This window comes from Mytilus galloprovincialis, chromosome 9 (genome assembly GCF_965363235.1).
Source record: "Mytilus galloprovincialis chromosome 9, xbMytGall1.hap1.1, whole genome shotgun sequence".
NCBI classification, from domain to species: Eukaryota; Metazoa; Mollusca; class Bivalvia; order Mytilida; family Mytilidae; genus Mytilus; species Mytilus galloprovincialis.
The window spans coordinates 46350175-46376416 of NC_134846.1; the positions used below are offsets into that span (position 1 = coordinate 46350175).

General features: G+C 32.9%; 1 protein-coding gene and 1 long non-coding RNA gene across 2 annotated transcripts; one reads left to right on the top strand and one right to left on the bottom strand.

The window, feature by feature from the left end:
* Positions 1–1649: 1649 nt before the first annotated feature.
* LOC143046920 (uncharacterized) lies at positions 1650–9997 on the bottom strand. The gene is made up of 3 exons (XR_012969309.1): positions 9735–9997; positions 2584–2820; positions 1650–1879 (listed from the first exon to the last, which is right to left on the bottom strand). It is a non-coding gene; the product is annotated as an uncharacterized LOC143046920 (long non-coding RNA).
* An 835-nt stretch (positions 9998–10832) lies between these two features.
* Positions 10833–22843, top strand: LOC143045122 (uncharacterized). Its single transcript, XM_076217437.1, has 9 exons — positions 10833–10916; positions 14189–14535; positions 14694–14869; positions 15593–15708; positions 16495–16633; positions 18929–19135; positions 19604–19751; positions 21793–21947; positions 22571–22843. The coding sequence occupies exons 2-9, from the start codon at positions 14213–14215 to the stop codon at positions 22819–22821; spliced, it is 1515 nt and encodes a 504-aa protein (XP_076073552.1). The 5' UTR covers positions 10833–10916; positions 14189–14212; the 3' UTR covers positions 22822–22843.
* The last annotated feature ends 3399 nt before the right edge of the window (positions 22844–26242 follow it).

Here is a 26242-nt window from a genome sequence, read left to right on the forward strand (position 1 = left end):
ACCCTCACTCTCACCCCTCACTCTCACTCTCACTCTCACCCCCTCACTCTCACCCCTCACTCTCTCTATCACACACTCACTCTCACTCTCACACACATCATAACACTCTCTCACACTCGCTAAAGAGAAATAGAAAGGAGAGTAAAACCAAATGGAGCGAGAAGGCAAGAAAGAAGGAAGTGAATGAGTGGAAATGAAGTTAGATATTGAGAAGATAAGAGAAAAGAAACCAAAAGAAAAGAAAAGAACAGCTGAAAAGAGAAAAGAAAGTGAAAGAATTGATTGAAATGAGAGTGAGAATAGATAAACTCGAAGAGTATTAGCTTTCCTAATATATTCTTCTGAGCTATAATAAGCCCACATAAATATACACCACTAACAATGTTAAGAGGTATGGCTAAGGCAGCATTAGTGTTTTCCACCATTAAGGAAATACATGTAGGCATTTCATTGGGAAGAACATCACTGCCTACCATTATATAGGAAAGCTTGGCACTCTTACCTTCAGCTAACGTCATTAGGTAAGAGTGCAAATTCACATAGTGTTAAGGGAAAAGATTTTTTTCGATATAAATTTTGTTCGTTGTGGTATTTTTAATTTGTATTTCTTGCAGTTTAACTTTTATGAAAAAATATGTTGTGATTTTGCATGATTTTTCATTCTAATTATTTGCTATTCTATCAAAATGTTCACTTTTAATAATTTAAAAATGTTTTATTTCTAAAATAATTCGAAATTTTAGAAATGAACTGATTAAAGGATGGTAACTTCAATTGTTTTATAATTGTGCAAATGAATAATAACAGGTGTTAACCACCCTATTCACGTGAAATCAATGAACTGTCAACACACCCACACATGACAGATGAACGTATATAAATACAAAATATATCTTTTATAATACTCACTCTTGTGTCTAACTTTATTTCGCGTTATTAGGATTGTTGTTTTTTTAATAACCTTAAAACGGAGATTTGTCGTTTTATTTGTCGTGTTTTCTTCAATTGATTGAGTTGTGTTCAACGCAACTTTCAACAGCATCATCAAGTTAAATTATTGTTGTTTTTTTTTTTTAAATCAATGCTATAATGTTTTAGTAACTTACTATTACAAGGAATTTAGTGCATAGATGATGTTTGTATTGTTTAAAAAAAATCGCCTTTCTAATGATTTAAATTATTTGCTAAAAATTCAAACAAACGACGATCAAATATTTCATTTGCCAATCATATGCAAAAGGATGAGCACAATGCAATGATTCTCATTTTCTTATAAATAAAAGTAAAATGATAAAACAAATGATTAAAACAGCATTGATTACTTTTTATAAAAGTGGAGATATTGGTTCACAATTAACAACATTTCTTTATATAGCAAAGTGATAACCAATTCCTATTCTGCTTCATTGTGAAGAACAGTATAAAATCTACACATCTCTAAAAGAGTACAAAGGTTCTTTTCAAAGAGAGTGGTACACGAACAATCTAATTTAACATCCTCATTCCGATCAGAAAGAACTGTAATCGGTTAGCAATCTTAAACACGTATCGTTTGGCTTAAAACGCTGAAACCTAAATTGTGTCCATGTTTAATCTTAAGCAAAATACTTATATTTAAAGTCCTCATAACAAAAAACACAAGTACTAAATAGCTTTTCTTTTATTTACTGAGAGTAAACTTCAATTTCATTAACATGGATGAACGTGTCTTTTGTATTCTTCTCCTTTATCATCACTTTGACGTAACGTGCTATTATTGGTTCTGTGCAAGATATGTTTACAATTTCTCCGTCTGCAGCTGGACCTTTATAGAACCCACATAACTTCATACTAGATAAAGCCTTTCCAACGGTAACTTCCACATTACGGAGTCTAAAGCCTATAAAAGGGAGGTGAAAAGGTACAAAAGTTATATTCAAGCAAATAACATACAAGTATATCATGTATATGTAATGAATTTTTTTTTCGTATTTGTGTGTGCATTATACTTTGTGTGATTTTGTATTAAAGGACAAAAATTACATTTTTTATACTTGATTCTATAGTCTTAGTATTATATGTTTACGAGAAAAGTGTGTTCATTGAAATATCATAATGCTCGTGTTCTTGATTGATATCCGTGCTATCATGAACTGTTCTTTTAATAGAAAAAAACAAAGGATATATGCTTTCCATCTATGATACAAAATCAGAACATTTGTCGGTTCAGATAAAAAGCTAACATACCAATAAGAAAACAAAAGTTATCGCGTTTGTCATAAAACCCCAATTTCTAACAAATACTTAATCTAATTTCTTCTATAGAGTTCAACCACATACACCTGAATTTCTTGCAATAATAATATTTAATTGAAAATTGATGGTGTCTGTGTTTTTGGGGCTGGGAGAGGGAGATTGTAACGTGCATGTCTGTTATATTATACTATTACCAGTAGTATACTAGCTTTCAGTTCTCTGTAATACAAATTGTGTTATTTTTTTCACCTAAGATTTTCTATCTTTATCATGTTTATTGCTGGCAATTCATGTGACTGTGGTTTAACAATGAACATAAAAAAACGATTATTGAAATTAAAAACTTACCACAGCAGTCTTTCCTGTTGTAAATTCTGATTTGTTTTATCAGACAACTGTTTTCCAAATCAACCCACCAATACGGGTTACTTTCGCCGTGCCAATCACCATTCTTCCAGTAGACTATTGTGTGCATATAGGTATTGAGATTCCCATTATTACCAATACCACATGAAGGATGTCCTTTATCATATGAACTTTGTCCGCACTTCTTATGCAATGCTAGATTCTTCTTACCACACAATCCTGGTTAAAAAAAAAATCGACTTTTACAGCTTTTCTATTAAAGCATGCAAAACAAAACTTTGATCGACTTGCTTATCATGTTTGCTTGAGTGTTTGCAAACAATAGGTAGTTGGAGTTTCAGTCTGTTTAATAAATACTGGGATTTGATTGTACAATAAAAATTGACATAAAATGTGGAATTTAACCTTGAAATGAAGTTAATATTTATTGTCCAATCAAATTCCAGTATTGTAATATGTAAACAGACTGAAACAGACTACCGACCTGTAATGAAAAGCTGTAAAATAAGTATGAATTTAAAGCTCACTTTTGGGTTCAATATATTACTATGATAAAGTGTGATCAGACTACTATGTCATATATTTGTTTACGAAAATAGAAAAAATGCAACAACAAATATGGTTTATCCTTTATTTTTAAAATACTGATAAGACGTACGCGACAGCGTGCCTAAAATAAGATATCTGAGTTCTCATATGGGCGTTTTTTCAATAAAAGCTAAGGTATACTATGATAAAGTGTAATCAGACTATACTATGTCATATATTTGTTTACGAAAATAGAAAAAAATGCAACAAAAAATATGGTTTAAAAAATATGGTGCATAGATTACCTTAGCTGTATTTGGCAAAACTTTTAGGAATTTTGGTTCTCAATGCTCTTCAACTTCGTTCTTTATTTGGCCTTTTTAACTTTTTTGGATTCGAGCGTCACTGATGAGTCTTTTGTAGACGAAACGCGCGTCTGGCGTATATACTAAATTTAGTCCTGGTATCTATGATGAGTTTATTTTCAGACCTAAAAAAATGGAAAATCAACTTGTCTAAAACTTAATTTCAAGAGTTATTTTGAATACCTCTATTATAGACCTGTTTGTAAACAAAAAGTGCAATCTTAAATATTCTTTAAAATGATATTATTTTCATAATTTGTGTACTGTTTCGTTTTGTCCCCTACGAAACTTCTTCTAAACACACATATTTTTTGCAATTTTAAATGTTTCCTATAGACATTCCAGTTTGTTTTTAAATACTAGAAAAATCTCATTTTTTTCTGAATTGGAAAACATTTTTTATCGATAAAGATTAGACAGTACTTCACATGTATATGAAGGTACAACTCATGTTACGTAGTGGACATTTTGATGCGTTTCGTAGTGGACAAAACCGTTTCGTAGTGGACAAAAATTTCGTAGTTGACATCAACCCTATTATATGTTAATAAAAACATAATAAAATTTACATGAAACTAACCCTTGTTATTTTTGTTTTGCACGAATATAATTGAAAAAAGATTAAAAAAAAAAAAAAGACTGCATGGTAGTGGTAGTGTCCACTACGAAACGTTTTTCTCCCATACTTGTTTCGTAGGGGACCGTTGCGTAGGGGACATATTCGCATGTTTTATTTTCCCCCACAATCCCTATATTGCAATAGTAATAAGACTGATTGTATTCATCAAAGCATTTATTAAGCTGTACACTGATATTTTTTTCATAATTTTAAAACCAGATACTGAAGGAGATTTGACCCGTTTCGAAGTGGACATTAACAAAAATACGGTATCACTCTGGTCCATTTGATGTGCTCAATTTTTCTTACCAACAATTTAATTGCCGTTATAAAAGCATCACTTCTTTTTTAAGACCCTAATGTTTATATCTCTTGCAAACAAAAATTACATTGATTTTATAAAACTGTTGATTGGCAAATTTTAATGACTTCGTTTCGTAGTGGACATTTTGTGAGGGACACACCTTCTGAAATTAAAAATCCTATATTGAAAGCTGTTTATTAAAATATGTTGGCTCTGAACATACTTTTGAATTATTAAAGAACTTATGTAAAGTAAAAATAACATTTATTTCTTCATTTTTAGCTCACATGTCCCGAAGGGCCAAGTGAGCTTTTCCCATCACTTTGCGTCCGGCGTCCGGCGTCGTCGTCGTCCGTCGTCTGTCGTCCGTCGTTGTCGTCGTTAACTTTTACAAAAATCTTCTCCTCTGAAACTACTGGGCCAAATTGAACCAAACTTGGCCACAATCATCATTGGGGTATCTAGTTTTAAAAATGTGTGGCGTGACCCGGTCAACCAACCAAGATGGCCGCCACGGCTATAAATAGAACATAGGGGTAAAATGCAGTTTTTGGCTTATAACTCAAAAACCAAAGCATTTAAAGGAAATCTGACAGGGGTAAATATGTTTATCAGGTCAAGATCTATCTGGCCTGAAATTTTCAGATGAATCGGTCAACCCGTTGTTGGGTTGCTGCCCCTGAATTGGTCATTTTGAGGAAATTTTGCTGTTTTTGGTTATTATCTTGAATATTATTATAGATAGAGATAAACTGTAAACAGCAATAACGTTCGGCAAAGTTAGATTTACAAATAAGTCAACATGACCGAAATGGTCAGTTGACCCCTTTAGGAGTTATTGCCCTTTATAGTCAATTTTTAACCATTTTTCATAAATATAAGTTATCTTTTACAAAAATCTTCTCCTCTGAAACTACTGGGCCAAATTAATCCAAACTTGGCCACAATCATCTTTGGGGTATCTAGTTTAAAAAAAGTGTGGCGTGACCCGGTCAACTAACCAAGATGGCCGCCACGGCTAAAAATAGAACATAGGGGTAAAATGCAGTTTTTGGCTTATAACTCAAAAACCAAAGCATTCAGAGGAACTCTGACGGAGTAAAAATGTTTATCAGGTCAAGATCTATCTGCCCTGAAATTTTCAGATAAATCGGTCAATCTGTTGTTGGGTTGCTGCCCCTGAATTGGTAATTTTGAGGAAATTTTGCTGTTTTTGGTTATTATCTTGAATATTATTATAGATAGAGATAAACTGTAAACAGCAATAATGTTCAGCAAAGTTAGATTTACAAATAAGTCAACGTGACCGAAATGGTCAGTTGACCCCTTAAGGAGTTATTGCCTGTTATAGTCCATTTTTAACCATTTTTCATAAATCTAAGTAATCTTTTACAAAAATCTTCTCCTCTGAAACTAATGGGCCAAATTAATCCAATGTTGGCCACAATTATCTTTGGGGTATCTAGTTTAAAAAATGTGTGGCGTGACCCGGTCAACCAACCAAGATGGCCGCCATGGCTTAAAATAGAACAAAGGGGGAAAATGCAGTTTTTGGCTTATAATTCAAAAACCAAAACATTTAGAGGAAATCTGACGGGAGTAAAAATGTTTATCAGGTCAAGATCTATCTGCCCTGAAATTTTCAGATGAATCGGTCAACCCGTTGTTGGGTTGCTGCCCCTGAATTGGTCATTTTGAGGAAATTTTGCTGTTTTTGGTTATTATCTTGAATATTATTATAGATAGAGATAAACTGTAAACAGCAATAACGTTCGGCAAAGTTAGATTTACAAATAAGTCAACATGACCGAAATGGTCAGTTGACCCCTTTAGGAGTTATTGCCCTTTATAGTCAATTTTTAACCATTTTTCATAAATATAAGTTATCTTTTACAAAAATCTTCTCCTCTGAAACTACTGGGCCAAATTAATCCAAACTTGGCCACAATCATCTTTGGGGTATCTAGTTTAAAAAAAGTGTGGCGTGACCCGGTCAACTAACCAAGATGGCCGCCACGGCTAAAAATAGAACATAGGGGTAAAATGCAGTTTTTGGCTTATAACTCAAAAACCAAAGCATTCAGAGGAACTCTGACGGAGTAAAAATGTTTATCAGGTCAAGATCTATCTGCCCTGAAATTTTCAGATAAATCGGTCAATCTGTTGTTGGGTTGCTGCCCCTGAATTGGTAATTTTGAGGAAATTTTGCTGTTTTTGGTTATTATCTTGAATATTATTATAGATAGAGATAAACTGTAAACAGCAATAATGTTCAGCAAAGTTAGATTTACAAATAAGTCAACGTGACCGAAATGGTCAGTTGACCCCTTAAGGAGTTATTGCCTGTTATAGTCCATTTTTAACCATTTTTCATAAATCTAAGTAATCTTTTACAAAAATTTTCTCCTCTGAAACTAATGGGCCAAATTAATCCAATGTTGGCCACAATTATCTTTGGGGTATCTAGTTTAAAAAATGTGTGGCGTGACCCGGTCAACCAACCAAGATGGCCGCCATGGCTTAAAATAGAACAAAGGGGGAAAATGCAGTTTTTGGCTTATAATTCAAAAACCAAAACATTTAGAGGAAATCTGACGGGAGTAAAAATGTTTATCAGGTCAAGATCTATCTGCCCTGAAATTTTCAGATGAATCGGTCAACCCGTTGTTGGGTTGCTGCCCCTGAATTGGTCATTTTGAGGAAATTTTGCTGTTTTTGGTTATTATCTTGAATATTATTATAGATAGAGATAAACTGTAAACAGCAATAACGTTCGGCAAAGTTAGATTTACAAATAAGTCAACATGACCGAAATGGTCAGTTGACCCCTTTAGGAGTTATTGCCCTTTATAGTCAATTTTTAACCATTTTTCATAAATATAAGTTATCTTTTACAAAAATCTTCTCCTCTGAAACTACTGGGCCAAATTAATCCAAACTTGGCCACAATCATCTTTGGGGTATCTAGTTTAAAAAAAGTGTGGCGTGACCCGGTCAACTAACCAAGATGGCCGCCACGGCTAAAAATAGAACATAGGGGTAAAATGCAGTTTTTGGCTTATAACTCAAAAACCAAAGCATTCAGAGGAACTCTGACGGAGTAAAAATGTTTATCAGGTCAAGATCTATCTGCCCTGAAATTTTCAGATAAATCGGTCAATCTGTTGTTGGGTTGCTGCCCCTGAATTGGTAATTTTGAGGAAATTTTGCTGTTTTTGGTTATTATCTTGAATATTATTATAGATAGAGATAAACTGTAAACAGCAATAATGTTCAGCAAAGTTAGATTTACAAATAAGTCAACGTGACCGAAATGGTCAGTTGACCCCTTAAGGAGTTATTGCCTGTTATAGTCCATTTTTAACCATTTTTCATAAATCTAAGTAATCTTTTACAAAAATCTTCTCCTCTGAAACTAATGGGCCAAATTAATCCAATGTTGGCCACAATTATCTTTGGGGTATCTAGTTTAAAAAATGTGTGGCGTGACCCGGTCAACCAACCAAGATGGCCGCCATGGCTTAAAATAGAACAAAGGGGGAAAATGCAGTTTTTGGCTTATAATTCAAAAACCAAAACATTTAGAGGAAATCTGACGGGAGTAAAAATGTTTATCAGGTCAAGATCTATCTGCCCTGAAATTTTCAGATAAATCGGTCAATCTGTTGTTGGGTTGCTGCCCCTGAATTGGTAATTTTGAGGAAATTTTGCTGTTTTTGGTTATTATCCTGAATATTATTATAGATAGAGATAAACTGTAAACAGCAATAATGTTCATCAAAGTAAGATTTACAAATAAGTCAACATGACCGAAATGGTCAGTTGACCCCTTTAGGAGTTATTGCCCTTTATATTCAATTTTCAACCATTTTTCGTAAATCTTAGTTATCTTTTACAAAAATCTTCTCCTCTGAAACTACTGGGCCAAATTAATTCAAACTTGGCCACAATCATCTTTGAGGTACCTTGTTTGAAAAATGTGTCCGATGACCTGGCCATCCAACCAAGATGGCCACCACGGCTAAAAATAGAACAGGGGTAAAATGTAGTTTTTTGCTTATAACTCTGAAACCCAAATCATTTAGAGGAAATCTGACAAGGAGTTAAATTGTTAATCAAGTCAATATATATCTGCCCTGAAATATTCAAATGAATTGGACAACCGGTTGTTGGGTTGCTGCCCTCAAATTGGTAATTTTTAAAGAAATTTTGCTGTTTTTGGTTATTATCTTGAATACTATTATAGATAGCGATAAACTGTAAACAGCGATAACGTTCATCAAAGTAAGATCTACAAATAAGTCCACATGACCTAAATGGTCAATTGATCCTTTAAGGAGTTATTGCCCTTTATAGTCAATTTTTAACAATTTCCATTAATTTGGTAAATTTATGTAAATTTTTACCAAATATTTTTCTCTGTTACTAATGGGCAAAGTTCATTATAGATATAATTGTAAGAAGCAAGAATGTTCAGTAAAGTAAGAACTTCAAACACATCACCATCACCAAAATACAATTTAGGGACATGCCCTTTTGGTTGTTTTGGGCCATTCAGGAGTCAATATCTTATCAATCCCTCTTAAAATAAACTGTTTCTTTGCTTAAAAATGTTAAATCTAATTCAGTGTACTGACTGCACAAAAAATTACTTGCAAAGATCAAACACTTTTTTTTTAAAGTGGCTGGGACAAAAAAATACGTTTTTATTGAAAAACGCCCATATAAAAAAAGGTAAAATCCGAATGTCTTTTCACGTCACAATATCATGCATAATAAATGAAATATGACATTTTGGTGATAAGAATTTCTAAGTCGATCCTTTCGAAGATGGTTTTCAAACACATTTTTGTACAGTGTTTAATCTGTTGTAACAGTCTAAAGTTTACAAGAAAAACTTATATATGTATGTGAAATAAATAAGTTTTAACTTTAGCTTTTTGATGATGAATGGTACTAGTGTTTTCATAAAAAGACTAAGTCAAAAACACACACAGTAACATAAAACGACGCAGCGTTCAACTCGAGTTATGAAGTTATCAATCTACAAATATTATTTATATTGAGCAACGCATGTTTTTCTCGATGGTTTTTCTCCACCCTTAATTTTTAGATAAATTCTGTTTCTATATACTAAAAAAAAAATTAATGAATGATTTAAATCGAGATAAATTCCACAACTATTTGATGATATACATTTATAAAACCAATGATGTACAAGTAATTCAAAATCAAAGCAAGTAATCTAATAAGAAGACAAGAATGTCCAAGATTGTGAAACAATTTTTTTAAAAGGTTCATAAAATTTTGCACGTACCACTTTTTCCATGTTCCAACATTTCAATACGCCCTTCCAGTGCTTCAACCTTTGCCTTCAATGCATTGCTTTGGACTTTTGACTCGAGCTCTCTGACCTTCTTTTCCAAATCAGTGCAACAACTCACGTTATTATTTCCAGTAATGGTTATCTGACAAGGTACCACAACGTGAAACAAGAAAAGAAAAATATAGAACAACATTTTCAACATTGCCAAGAGGACCTTGTGATAGTTTACCAAATGCTGATCTTTCTTTCGTTTTATACCTTCTGTAATTTGAGGCCTGAAAACATTTAAGCAACAGTTGTTTCATGCAATATAGCAATTAATGGATTTTTTAAAGATATTTTTGGTTTTTTAAAATATGTAAATAAAAGCGAGGCAATGTGGTATAATTGCCAATGAGACAGCTATTAACAAAAGTTCAAATGAAACTGGCGTCGATCAACTATAGGTTTAACAATGAGGAAACACAATTATACGTATGACATGTATGAAGCACGCTACACATGATCTTTTTATCAATAAAATTTACACATTTGTAGATATGTTCAAGAAACGAAATTCTAGTAAGTTATGCAAGGGACAGTCTATACAAAGTAAAGAAAGTCCCTGGTTATGCACAATTACATATAGTACGTTATATGCTTTATTCCATTCCAATCCGGCACAGACACGACACTCGTCTCAGAAACAAAATTTGGTGCGGTTATATAAAGGTATATATATAGGAATCTTTTTTTCTGAGACGAGTGCCTGTGATTCCAATGTAAAATGACAGAGAATTTGTATTCACAAAATTATCAGTCAGAAGGGAATGCCTTATTTTGCATCGTTGAACTTGTCAATGAACAACAATTATTAAGAAAAAGATGAACAGCTGTACCGTAGTGTATGACATGATTGATTGATATTTGTTTTATGTCCAGTGACAAATATGTCATTCATGAAGATGTATGGCATGAATTGTATATAGTTATTCTGTATAACTATATATGTAACTGTTATATTATATTTGTACTTGACCGGTAAGTTGCTTTACGTTGTTGAGTGTTCACCTTGTTGGTCAATAGATCTATTATATTTTGCCACCAAACGGTAGATAACTCATGACGAAAATTTGCAGACAAGCCACTTTCACGGCATGTGTACAACATTTGTGTAATTTGTGACATTACAAGGTAGATCATACGCCTTTGTTTCATTGAAACACCTCTGTCCTTTTCCTGTTCCAGACATGTCAAAATCCAGGATAAACATGCATGTCCAAAACTGTTGTTTCCCCCCACGGGCACTTGTTTGACTTGTTTCTATCCATTGGACCGTTATGTTGGAAGACCCACTATCAACGTATGTCTGGAGTTATATTTCTTTAAATTCAGAACCTCGGGAATTAATATTATTATAAAGCCCAGGATTTTAGGATCAGGACCGCTCCGATACCCCTCTACCATGTTCATACACTGAAAGTGAAACTATTTGTTTGACTCTGGGCTTGATTTTTAACAGTGTAACCCACTGTACCTAAATTTAACATTAAATAAAAAAAAACAAATATTCTTGTATCACAACAAGGATCATTTGATAGTTCAAATTCAATGCTATTTTGTTATAAGAATGACCAGGTACACTGCTCTTTGGAAAAGGAGTTGCCATGGATGTTAGGGAGCTACCTACCATTTGATTTTTATGGGGGCTATGATGAAAAATTTAGTCCTGCATTTTTTTTTAGCTGTAATCTCTGTCCTGCCTTTTTACTTTTCACTCTGTTCGGTCCTGCTTTTTTTTTAGTTTATCCTGACTTTTTTTTACCTAAATATTGTCATCCTGACTTTTTTTTTTGCAAGTGTCTCATCCTGCCTTTTTTTTTAAACTCAAAACTCCTGTCCTGCCTATTTTTTTCAAATTTCATCCTAGCCCCCCATTAAAATCAAATGGTAGCTCCATTATTCTTCTCATGGTTTACAACAAATATTCAATTCAAATATCATAATAGCTTCTTACGTAAGTTTGAATAATGGTCATAGAAATACTTGAACGTCTTTTTACCTTGATTTATGAGTTTGCCTAGGGAATCAAGTTCACATGAAAGAACATCAATAAAGAAGTGAACCGGTTTACACAGAACTCACCACTTACCATTTTACTCTTAAATAAAACGCCTTACCATATACTCTTTGACCACTATTGTGTTTATAGAATATCTGTATTAAAGATGACTATGTATATTACTGAATATGACTTATCACTAGAAGCACTGACTGATTTCTACCTGCTTTGGGCAACTGGGTTTTCAAGGCCGTCGGAACGGGGGGGGGTGCGTCGAGTGCAATCGCACCCCCTCTTTCAAAAAAAATAAAAAAATAATGTAATGATAATAATTTTCAGGCACAGATGAGCACTTCTTTTTCTTCCATAAAAGTCAGGGTTCCGTGAATGAAACATTTTAACTCTATGGGACTACGCATGGTGACATTACATATCTAGTCCACTAAGGCTATATATACAGTATTTACAATAAAATCAGGTTGTTGCGGTTAAAATTATTTACAATTGTTGAGTCTGGTATTAATGTGTTGTCTGTAGCCCTGAACGGAAATCTTCAACTGATCCTGGTTCAGCAACCCTGGCATAGTAATGTATTCCATTCCATGATTGTTCTTGGAAAGAAGGAGTTTCTGTAGATATACCATGTATACCCTCTATTGGTAAAACTTGTGTCCACCACGAGTTCTACTGTTGTCACCTTTGATGTAAATACTCTTGTTGATGTCTATTAGCTTATTCTGGATACTATAGAGCATGCATAGCCTGTTGTCACAGAGTCTTGTCTGTAATGTGTCTCACGAGGTTGTATAGCCATTATATATCTCCGTGAAACCTAAGCTTCCAACCGTACAAGGGCTGTATAGCCAGTCAATGTCGTTAAAATTTCCATTTGTTGTTGTAGCCAGCAGCCTTTACTTTCCTTGTACATTCTTTTATGTTTCGTTTAACAAACCCTTTGCTGTAACGTTCTGGATATGTTTGTTCCATGAGATATTATTTGATATTGAAAGTTCTTGGCACTATCTACTGGTTCGAGTGTGTGTCCATGTTAACTGTATGGGTATTGTAAAGGTTCTATGTTCTTTGGTGGTATGCGGATAATATTGCATTTTGTTGGATTAAATCTCATTATCCATGTCTTTTCCCAATTTTCTAACACTTCAAGGCCTTTCTGCAGTTGGTCTGTATCTTTGGCTCTACTAATTTCCCTGTACAGTAAACTGTCATCAGCAAAGAGGCGGACTTCTGATTGAGTATAACCCGGCATGCCATTGATGTATGTTAGGAACAATTAAGGACCTAGCACTGTGCCCTGTGGCACTCCGGACAGAACATCGTCTTGTTGATATCAAGCCCCTTCGAATACTATCTGTTGTTTCCTGTTTGACTGATCCTGAAGGAGTTTGTACGGTAGTCTTGAATTAGGAACGTGAAGTCTATGATGCCAATCTGGGTTCCATTTAAAAAGTATTTGGCTATATGATCGATGGTGAATTAAAATCTCCGAATAGAGCATGATTAAATACAAGTAGGTCTATGTGAATATAAGAATGTATATTGCTACACTTTATCCGGAATAATTGTTGAACAAAGCTAGGTGATGTGTGCATGGTCTCTGACGTTATCATATGAATGAAATTGTAAAGTTGACTTTGAACGTTACCACTGTTATACTGATTTAAGCCGATGATACCGTATAGCGGGTTATTTGTCGCGGGTGTAAAATTTCGCAATTTTCATTGAATAAGGTATACAAAATTTTTTGGCGGTTATTACTTTGGCGGATTCAAAACTTTTATCAATACCTTTGAATGAACACTTTTAATGTGGTGGAATTTATTTCAGCGATTTTGTTCTATCCGTGAAAATAAGCGAAAATAACCGGCTATACAATATGTTGAAATAAATAGTACCTTCAGAGCAATCAATCATTATGGTTTATACGTTTATCTCAAGTAAATTTAAGCCAAATTACCATTTAAAAGCATATTGGAAGAGTATGGATAGTCATGTATTTGACGTTCTTAAAACGCATATAACCCTGAAATTGGCTTACTCATTTAAAAAAAAATCTAAACTGTGGGAGAATCCCCTCCCACACTCACATCTTTTGCACCCCCTCTTTAGAAAACCTTCCAACGGCCCTGGTTTTACACTAAATTTTGTCAGGGTTTATGATACATGTACTTGTAACCAATGCATTTATTGATATTTCTGTGTTTTATATGTGATGTATTATAGTAGTGTTTGCATAGCATTGGTTTTTTTTTATATATTTATTTTTCATCTTTGAGTTCCCTGTATTTCTTTGACTTTTTATTACAATTTATCCCCTTTGTATTACATAATTTTTGAGAAAATTTATTTTTAGTACTTGGTAAATAGTGTTACATTTTTATTGTAGTTTTAATTCAACAATAACTTTCAAATGGAGACAGAAGAAATTAAAAATGATATAGAATTAATAAGTGAGTGGCCAATAACGCAAGAAGCTAAACCACTGGACAAAGATTCTTTTAAAGCTTATAAAAATTTACAAGACAAGCCAAATGGAACTGACTTCAAAAGGAGTATAGAAGTGCCTGTATTAGACTCACATCCAAAAAGATGGAAATACAGTAGTGAAAAAGAAAGTCTTGCAAATACAGCTTTAGCTAAATGGTGGAGGCGTAACCAATCTCAATGTGGAACAGAAGATACTGCAGCTGTTAAAGGATGTCATCCAAATACTTTAATAAAGGGGATTGCAAGGTATATATCTAATTATTTTAGGATTGTTAAGCTGATGATGCTCTGTTATTGTCTTTGTTGAACACACAGTAATTGTTATACATATGGTAGGCTCAGAAAAACAAATATTTTGCTAGCCATGTCTGTTTTCTAGTTTTATGAAATTTTGCATATTTCAGGTCACCAGCTGGTAAACAATTCATTAGGGATGAAATACAAAGGTTAAGAAAGCAGTTAATTGAAGGGTCAGCTTCTGCAGATGTACATGCTGCTCTGGGGTCTTTTCTGGAAAAACAGGGTGATATTAAAGAGGCAAAATATCACCTAGAGAAAGCAGTTAAAGGAGACCCAGATGGTAAATTGGTTTTAGACACTTCATTACTTTCATAAACAGTGTATGTAGATATTAGTACATAATTAAAATATAAATTGGGTAAATATTAACCCTTTAGATTTTGTATAGATTTATATGATAAAATAATTTGGTTTGTTTTATATATATATATGTGTGTCTATATGGAATCACTGTTCAATGGTATGTGACCAAATTATTGGAAACTCTAGATAACTTTAATCAACCTTAAACCAAATAGCCAATATTAATTCAACTCAACTTTTCCAGAAGCAGTACTTGTAACCTAGGTTTTGCATATTTTATTATGGATAAATTCAAAAGTAACAATCAATTTGTATATTTGAAGTTTCTGGTGATGAAAACACTTGATTATTTTAGAGTTAACCGCATTGACTCTAAAATAACCAGTTGAAAAATTACTGATTGATTGATAAACAAATACAATGTTTATATTATATATGGATATTTGGGTCAAGTAAATACATCCTTAATGAATTAGAACAAAATGAAGTAATTTTACAAGAAATTGTAAACATATCCTGTTTTAATTATGTTGACAATCATTTATGCATTGTATAAGTGTCGGTATTTTAAGAAATGTACAAACAAATTAAATATTACATTTCCTATAGATTGTATCAGTAGTACTTTTCCTGTATTTTTGATAAAAATAAAAGATAACTTTTAATGTCAAGGTTGTGTATAAATAAATATATATTTCAGAGAAAGAGTATAAATGGTTATTACAGAAATTGAAAAGAATTTTGAAAATAAAGACAATACAAGAAAAGGGTCTGCAAAGAGTCAAACCAGGAGTAGAGTTTCCCTCATATAAACAGGTAGTCATTATACAGACAAAGCTGGTAGTGTAAGGCAAACCAATATCAATTCATGTTAGCATCTTTTTATAGAGTATACTAGGTGTCAGATTTGTAATGATCAATGTTGTGAAATTTCCTACCAATATTTTGGATAGTGATCAAAGAAGTTTTCGTACAATTTTAGGTATTATTTTTTAAAGTTAAAGGCTTAGTCAGGTTTCAAGATTACCCAGGGTAGGATATAACAGCTTTCATAATCAAAAGATTGTGTGGTAAAATCTCTATGTACACAACTTGCATTTATAATGCTTACATTAAAATCTTTTGCACTCAATATAAAAATATGGAGCTGTGGTATGATTGCCATTGAGGTATACTTGAATATCGTTGAACACTTACTGGTATCCTGTGATTTTATACAAGACAAAAGAGATGATCTATGGCAAGACATTATTAACATTAATCCTTTTCAGTTCAGTGTTTTTATGGACAGTCTTTCGGCACATGAATTCACAACAACAATTCTCTCTTGCAATACATCATATGAATTAGAAAATGACCAATTAACTTTTTTCTCTAAGATTGTGTTCATCACATTGAAAAAATCTGCAGAGATTTCTACAAAAGTAACAATCGATAAAGATGTGTCTGTTATTGCTATTATTGACAGTGCTCATGTTTTCTTATATTAACTTAAACCAGTAACTTTAGTTCTTTGGTTGATTTTTTTGCCTGATTTATATATTTCATGTACACCAAATCTCTATAATAGAGGAAATAAAGTTATATATATGATTTTTATAGGTTGAAAGAAGATCAGCCAATGATTTGACAGTAGAAGATTTCTACCACAATTATGAATGTACTAGTACTCCATTAGTCATAACAAATGTACAGATGACTAGAGTACCATGGACATTAAATCATGTTAAAGAAAAAGCAGGTACGTACACCCAAAATACCAAACTTTTATTGTCTTTTAAATTTTCCAGTGTGTAATTTGTGTAGCAAAGAAGTTGTTTCCCATGCTATATCAAATACTACAGTATTTCAAACTTGCTTGGATAAATGGTCATATATATAATGAGAGGAAGATCCCTGGTGTTGTTGGTGTTACTACATCTATTTGTTCAATGATTTGTATTTTTTTGTCATGGTTAGCTTTTTATTTTTCTATTAAATAATATCTGTAGTCAGACCATTTTCAAATTAAAGGCGGGAAAAATAGCAGTTTCTTTATTGTAAAACAAATCTTAACATACATGACAAAAGCAAAGTAACAGTTCTTGTATTGCTGTTCTTCATCTCACAGACATTGAGGCACATTGCAGCATTCAAAAGCCTATACCTCACTTCTAGTCTGTATGGCCACTAGCACTAATTGGTGAATGATATTGCTAGATGTCAATACGTTTAACTTACACATTGAAGTATAACACAGAAATGGAGTACATTACAGGCAATAATGGTCAAAGAAACCCAATAAATATTTTTATCGTTGGCTGGACATTTTCAGAAATACAGACCTTCCAACTATCCCGATTTTCGCGGTATCATCCCGATTTTTATCCCTCAACCAGAATCCCGATATCAGGATCGAAAATCTAATCAAAATCCTGATTTTCACCAAATTTACCCGAAAAAATTATTGTTTAACGATTTTGAAGTTTTTCTGATCAATTTTAAAAAATCTATTATTTTACCTCGGGACATATTATTGACAAGTTAACAACCCTACGCTAATAAACAGTCACAACAGGTGTCATAATTAGTGGTTGTATGTAATCAGATTACCTAATGGTTCGTAACAGTCCTCAAAATTAATTTATATACAAAATATGAACAGCCTTTCAATTTTAATCAATTTATCATACAAGCACAATTTGCAACATTTGTCATAGTTCCACAACAAAATCATATTTAATAGAAAGATGAGAACTGTAATGAACTCTCAAGAAAACATCGTTTATCTTGAAATCCGTTTAATTTTTGAAACCAGACGTCGTGTGTCTGTTGATTTAAAATTGACACCATTTTGTATTCACTTCTACTGTGTTACTGTATAAGCCTCCGCTGGTAAGAGCACCTCTGAATACAAAGAAAGATAACTCAAATTTTATCCATTTTCTCATTGATACTGATAATAAAATTGAGAATGGAAATGGGGAATGTACCAAAGAGACAACAACCCGACCATAGAAAAAAAAAAACAGCAGAAGGTCACCAACAGGTCTTCAATGTAGCGAGAAATTCCCGCAACCGGAGGCGTCCTTCAGCTGGCCCCTAAACAAATATATACTAGTTCAGTGATAATGAACGCCATACTAATTTCCAAATTGTACACAAGAAAATAAAATTAAAATAATACAAGACTAACAAAGGCCAGAGGCTCCTGACTTGGGACAGGCGCAAAAATGCGGCGGGGTTAAGCATGTTTGTGAGATCTCAACCCTCCCTCTATACCTCTAGCCAATGTAGAAAAGTAAACGCATAACAATACGCACTCATTAAAATTCAGTTCAAGAGAAGTCTGAGTCTGATGTCAGAAGATGTAACCAAAGAAAATAAACAAAATGACAATAATACATAAATAACAACAGACTACTAGCAGTTAACTGACATGCCAACTCCAGACTTCAATTAAATTGACTGAAAGATTATGATTTCATCATATGAACATCAGGCACAATCCTTCCCATTAGGGGTTTAGTATTATATCATCATAACATGATAAGACCATAAGTAAGACTAAATCAAAATCTGTCTTCATCCTTCTAACTTTAGGACATGTAGTTTTTGGTCTTTTGAGTCAAGGTTCATAGATAAGAAGGTCTTTGGAGGGGAAAAGGGGGGTCTCTACTTTTCAAAAGTTGGCAGGTCTGGAAATATAAAACTTACATTTCATTAGATGTCAACTGGAAACATCAAAAGATTATTTGGAGGAAATATTGTATAAAACCGGATTGACTATATACTTGTAATATTTTGTAGATATATCATGTCTATTATTATAAGTGTACTTTTGTAAGGACAAATTATCTCAAGAATGAATATCTGTAAAAGTAGGACATACATAAATAACTCAAACACTGATCATTTTTATACACACTGTCACAACGCAAGAGCCAAATTATGTTACTGTAAATGAAAGGAAGTGTTATGGTGTATAACACATGAATTTTATTTATTAAACTTTAATTGGATTGCTTGCATGCATACCTTCGTTTTGTTTGTATAGGAAACTGTACTGTTACCCTTAAGAAACCAGTAAAACAGTCGGTAGAATGGGCAAGATTAGAGAACAGTCAGACTGTACCAGTGTCAACATACATTACTCAGATTATAGATAATACATTGGATGAACCTTTGTACCTGTTTGACTGGAGTCTACCAATCAACTGTCCAACCTTAGCAGAAGAGTTGACCATACCAAAGTATTTTGCAGGTAATCAAGTCAGATTCTTTTGGTCATAATTATGCTGTTCTGTTTAAAAATTTAAATTGTTTGATCTTTTTTGTTAATGAATCTCTCCATCTCTCTTACTGATTCTCATTATACCATTCCATGAATTATCCATAAAGCATATGGAATAGCACTTTAATGAAATGATTAATTTATTACTAAAAGTTTATTATAAACACATTTATGATTTATCAAAGTTTAAATGTTGAACCTCATTTCCAATGTGAATGTATGTCAGGCAAACTGAAGGATCTTTTGCAGATTCTGAGGTATATAAATTGTAGTTACAAAATGGTGCATCATAATATAACAGTGGACAACTATATTCTATACCATTCCTGGAAATGAATTAAAACTATAGCAGACTTCATTTTATGCTATGAGAGATAGGGTCAATGGGAATTATTTGGAGGGCAGATTTATCAGAAAGGTCTGATATTTCGTTTTTAGGTGATTTCCTACAAAGGACTGAAGAAGGTAGTTTATATAAAGACAGTTGGCCAAGCTTGTTTGTTGCACCAGGAGGAATAACTAGCGAACTACATGTTGATGCTTTTGGTTCCAATTTTTGGATGGCATTATTTCAAGGGAAAAAAAGGTACCAATAAAGCTTAAAATAGAAAGGTAGAAAGTATGAAGAAGGAATCAATTTGACTGCTTTAGCACGATCAAAACATGTGTTATTTCCTAAACATTGTAAAATTTATTATTGCTAATATAATTTGTTTTACTGACATGTATATTGATGTTCATGGATATACACAACTCTTGTAGTGAAAACTTGATATAGGTACACAGGGGTAGAAATAAGAAAAGACCATTGACTTGCCCAAAGGGCAAGTCAATATCTAGATTAACTTGCCCGACTAATGCGGACGGCTTTGCCGTCCGCGCAGACGAGCTTCGCACTTACGGCGAGGGGTCTGGGGCCGCTTAAGGCCCCCAGAAGCTCTGGGGTAAATGGTGCCAAATCCTGCATTCTAGACCTCTCCTGGCAGATGATTTCATGTTTCTATACACCCTTTTTTAAACAAAAACTTTTACTTTTACAAAAAAAAGTGACAAAAAAATTTCAGATGTACATGACTTCCTTTCACGATTAGTAGCGGAAATCCCCGAGCAGGTGCGACTGAACATTCTAAAACGACGGCGCTCATTGGCTTACGCATAGGAATTGACCAATAGAATTATTCGGGACAAACTACGATGTTTACGATTTTCCTGGCATGCGCATATGAAATAAATAAAGACGGCGAAAATAGTAATACAATAATACACAGTTGTACATCGTACAAAATTACGTCTGACATAGTTATACAAATATTTTATTGGCACAAATTCATTAACAATAAATGGTTAAGACCTATTGCATATATTATTATATTAATTGACATGATAGAATGAAACACAAACACAAAATTTCAACTTGCCCGGCGGACAACTATGTGATGAGATTCACTTGCCCGCTGCAGATTTTACTTGCCTCGGGCAAGCGGGATAGCGCTTATTTCGAACCCTGGTACATGTCTTTTTAAGATTGAGTACTTTCACATATTTTTCTTCATGACTGAAGACGCAATTATTTCACTGAGGTTCAAGTTACTCTCTGAATGAGGTTTCTTACTAATCATTATATTTTAAATAAGTTTCTTTCCAAGGTGCCTAATTTTTTTAAAGAACTTTATGATAGTTGTGCAGAAAAAATAAAGCAATTACAAGAACTTTTTCTATGTATTTGTTCAGAAATTTTAATACTGTACATAGAATTTCTTGATTGTTTTGTGAAACACTTCTAGGGTAATATTTTGCTTAAAAATCTTAAAACTAAAATGTGCATGAATTTATACAAGATGTTATTTTCATGTTAATCTTAAATGTTTATTAGATTCATTGACTATAGGGTGCAATCAACAGTTTTTTTTTATGACGTCATATTTTGAGGGACCAAGTATAAGTGACCCTTAGAAGTGGTAATGTTAATAAAGATACTTGTATAAAACTAGATATCACTGTAATCAGAATTTTCTCTTGTTTATAATGAAATGAAAATAAATTTTAATTTTAATATTATAAAAAAGTTTTATCCAGAGAAAATTGGAAAAACATTGCCTAATCTAGATATAAAAAAGCCTGAAATCAGGTCATGTGCATAACCATGACAACAGGATACAGGCACATTTTACATAATCAAAACTGTATGAATTTCATAGATTTTTACCTGGTCTTTCAAATAATTCATCATTCAGGGTATGTTTGCCTGCTCCGAAAAAGAGATACAGTGGCTGCGAATAAGTTTTCCATTTTCACTGCCAAAAAACAGGCTGGTTACAGTGTTGTCTCACCTCAAAACATGTATATTTTTATTTCAATCATTCAACCTGTTATACTTGAAGCGAATTAACTAATTTTCACAATCAAATACGTTAAAACATGATACTTTTTCACCAATTATTTGATAAAAAGAGACTTTCCTCCATGGCTATTTTAGTCGCGGAATAACCCCATGTTTTTTTTTTTAAGAAATTGTATATAACACCCATACCACATTTTCTTATTTTCATAAAGGGAGATAATTTGGTACAGCTCAATTATGAAAAATTAACATTAAGATTACATTCTGTATTATGTTTCTATTACAGATGGGTATTTTTTCCACAATCTGATGTACCTTATTTATACCCAGAGTATGAGCACAGTTTAGATCCTGTATTTGCTGTTGACTTATCCAAGCCAGACCTTACCCAATATCCATTGTTACAGCTCACTACACCAATAGAATGTTTTTTAGAAGAAGGTAGGTTTATTTTTTTGCTTCAAAGAGGGATATTTGCATAAGAAAATTGTGCAGAATATGGTAATAAGAAGGAGTAAGATACATTGTTTCAGGACTGTCCTTCTGTCTGTATTTCTGTCAGTCACCCCATCAGTCCCAGGAAGCTTCTGAAAAAAGAGGGGTATCCTAGCTACTACTATCTGTACTCCCAATTGATAAGTGTTTATGTCAGTACATCCATCTGTCCTATATTTTTGTTGCCTTTTCCTCCCTAATCACAAATATGTATTTGTATATGTCTCTCTGTCTGTCTCTTCATCCCTCTGACTATTTTTGTCAGTTCGCTCATCACAAAAGACTCATCATTGATTCTCCTATCAGTAAAGCTAAAGGGCAAAATTGAGTATGAAGTTGTAGATCATTGAGTATATTAATTGATTACCGTAATTTGTTCGTATCAATGATATTTCATGTCAACACATAATTACAGATTACTTGTCTGTGTTAATGTATAATTGTAAAGTTTCCTCAGGAGGTCAATAAAATTGAGAATTGAAATGGAAATGTGTCAAAGAGACAACAACCTGACAAAAGAGAAGATAACAGCCCAGGATTCATCACTCAATCACTTTTATCTTTTTCAGGTGATGTTTTGTTTGTACCTGCTGGATGTCCTCATCGTGTAGAGAACCTGGAAACATCAGTAGCTATCTCATCAAATTTTGTTGATCAATCAAACTTTGATCTTGTAAAACAAGAGTTAAAAATCAATGCACTTATAGACACCAGATCAGAAGAACTGCTTCAGCAGTATAATGACCAAAACTTTAATGATAAAATGGATATGCATATAGAGGACAAAGTCTTTTGTAAATTTAAAGATGTGAAAAAGTGATCATTAAATTTTTAAAAGAGAATGTTTTGCTTTTTGGCCTCACTTTACCCAATGATTCATGTGAGCTATTGACCATCACTAGATGTCAATTGTTTGAGTTGTCCTTCTTGGTTAGATATACTGGAAATAGTTTGTTAACCGTTTTTTTGCATAAAGAAATAATGCAAATTTCTCACTGAAAAAAATAATCATTATTAAAATACTGGTAATGGCTTGAATGTTATTTATTTGAAATTGATTAATCTAGTTCTACAATCAAAATTGATCAAATAGTGAAAATAAATATCAAATTACATGATTTTGCAAGGTCAGCATTTCAAATTCTAAGCAGCCTCTAGTCTTTTATTATTATTTTGTAAAATGTACACATCTAAAAGGTCGTCCAGTTTTATATTTTTTGTTGCACTTTTCACCAATACTACTGAACAGAGTGATTTCATATTTGGCCGGCAGCTTCAGAGTGAAGAGCTGTGATGTTGGCAAACACTAACTTCTTGTATCATGATACATCAACTACAATAACCAGGACAAGATTATCCACAAATTCAATAAACAATAAATCAAAGTTAAAATCTGAACATAAACATTCATAGCATTAAATTTTAAAAGTTCAGAGTAATATTGTAATAGTATACTGAAACTTGGAAAAGTCCATCCATTACCTAATCAAAGAAGTAGAGAAGAAGACAGAATGCTGCAAAATATTCAATGGAACATTTCTTAAGTTTTAAGTAAACTGACACCAATTTTTACATGCTTTCCGACCTGAAATTACAAAAAATTGTGTTATGGACACCCCACACAGCAATCAAATTAAATAGCAACCAACATGTCAAAATAATTTAATTTCTTTGGTCTCACAACAAGGTGACTTTATTGTTAAAGAAAGGAAATGCAAATATTGGGCAACTTTAAATGTATTCCAAATGAATCCCTGTGTTACCTGGTACAATAAGTACAATAATTTGGCTACAAAATGAACCATAAGGTGAGAATAGATAATAATCAAAGTACCATTAATGTTGTGAGCAAGCCAAACTGACAATATCATAAAAACCAGCAGATCCATTCATTGAAGTAGTCAATTGATCTAGTAAATGGTAATTAAATCATTTCTATACAATTGTATTGTTCAAAATAGTTGGTTTGAGCTCTCATTTTAAGTGATATATTTGTGCCTTGTAAAAAAGTCTTTTACTGTTGTACATTTATTCTAGCAGATTTTTTTTGTTTATTTAAATGAAGTATAATCAACAGTGACTTATAAATGTCAACTGTTCATTGTTGTAATTACCTGAGATTAAGCTGTCTACCTTTAAGTCTATTTTGAAAAAGGTGTTGGTAAAACTAATATCAGTTCACAGCTTTATTGAAACTTTTTAATTACTTTCTCAAACATGTACTATCATTATTTCTTTTCAACTGTTTAAAAATTATTTCATAATTTAAGCTCTATATGGCTTTGTTGTGAGTTAATGCCATTACATGTCCCATGTCTGTCCATCTGTCGTCTTAACAGACTGAACTATTGGCACAAATAAAACTAAACTTTACCTACATGTTTGAGCAAAACTGACATGAGTAAAAAAGATTTACAGGTGAAGATCTATTATAGAATTTTCAGAAAAGTTCTGTAGTTATTGCCTCTGATTTGTCCCTTATAACGCAACTTTCTCAGATTTTGGCTTATATGTTAAAAAATATAGCAGTTAAAGAAAAACTGTCAAGGTAAAAGGATTGGCAGATCAAGGTCAATTTCTAATTGAGTTTGAGACAACTACACTAACATGCTTCCAAGACATTTCGTTCACATTACCAGTTTGTCATCATGTCCGCTTTTCCACCACACTCACAGTTCGGCCACAGTCGATTCAGCAATACTTTTTCATATTGTTCGGATGCATTTAGGTATCAAGTATTAGGCCACACTTTAAAAAATTTAGGTTTGCCCAAACCCTACCCAACATTGAGACAGTGGGTAGGTAGGTAGGCATATTCCTTTTGTTTTTTGGCAAAGAGAAATTTAAGTGTCAGATGTTTATTAGTCTTCATGCCTATCTGAATAAAAAAAAATTCACATCAGGGCAATAAAAGATTTTGAGTAGGCAGCTTTTTTCTTTTTACATTCTTAAATACTAGTTTTTGTCACTGTATATAAATTAATAATCAAAACGTATTCTTTATTATTTCTAATTCTAAAATCAATTATATTTTTCTCCCATTTAATACAATAAAAACCCAATGGCCGAAACGATGTTACAAAGTGTGGTAAACTGGCAGTTTGTTCTAAGCTTATATTAACATTAATGCACATAAATGGAAGATCAAAATGTAATCTATTATTTATTGTTATCCAAAAAACAATTATATTTACCTCCATTTTTAACAATAAGAAAACCATGACCAAAACTACATTACAAAGTGAGGCCGAACCTACAGTTTTGCGGTTGGTGGGGGGGGGGTCAATTCACAACAGCATAGTGTATTTCATAAAATAAAGAAAAAATACATACCTGCCAACTGTCACTATTTGCGGGGGATTTCCCCCATAGAGCTCCCAAATGGAAATTTTATAACAATAAGAAAACCATGACCAAAACTACATTACAGAGTGAGGCCGAAACCTGCAGTTGTGCCGAAAAAACTGTGACCGATACGACATTGGCCGAAAAACATCTCAAAGTGCACCGAATCAGCTTATAACATTTCTTAACATTGAAACACAATTGTTATCGATGCATATAATTAATGATCACAATGTATTTTTTATTATTTCTAATTCTAAAAACAGCTATATTTTTCTCTCTTTATACCAATAAAAATCATGGCTTGATTTTGCTTGTCCAGTGAGTACGTGACATATATATAGCTTCATACGTTTTTCCTGTCTGTGACTTTTACACTTTTAAGCAACATATGCCCTTTTCTTAAAATCTGGCTGTATTAGCAACAAGACACAAAGCAGTCACGGTAACATCTATAATCTCGTAAAAAGAACACTTGCTATCCCTATATTACTATTTATTAATTATTAGTGACAGGCATGTGTTGGTTGTTAACACTATCAATTTCTACTTTTTTGGATACCCCCAAAAAGTAGAAATTGATAGTATTAACAACCAACACACGCGTATAAGAGGGTCTGGATGGGGGGTCTGTTATTCTGTAAACATTTAATTTTCACCCCTTTTTTCTCTAATCTTCAAAAAATTAACCCCCCTTTTCTCTAATCTTCAAAAAATTAACCTCTTTTTGTCGAGCCTTCGACTTTAGTCGAAAAAGTGAGACTAAGCGATCCTACATTCCGTCGTCGTCGGTGTCGTCGTCGGCGGCGTCCACAAATATTCACTCTGTGGTTAAAGTTTTTGAAATTTTAATAACTTTCTTAAACCATACTGGATTTCTACCAAATTTGGACAGA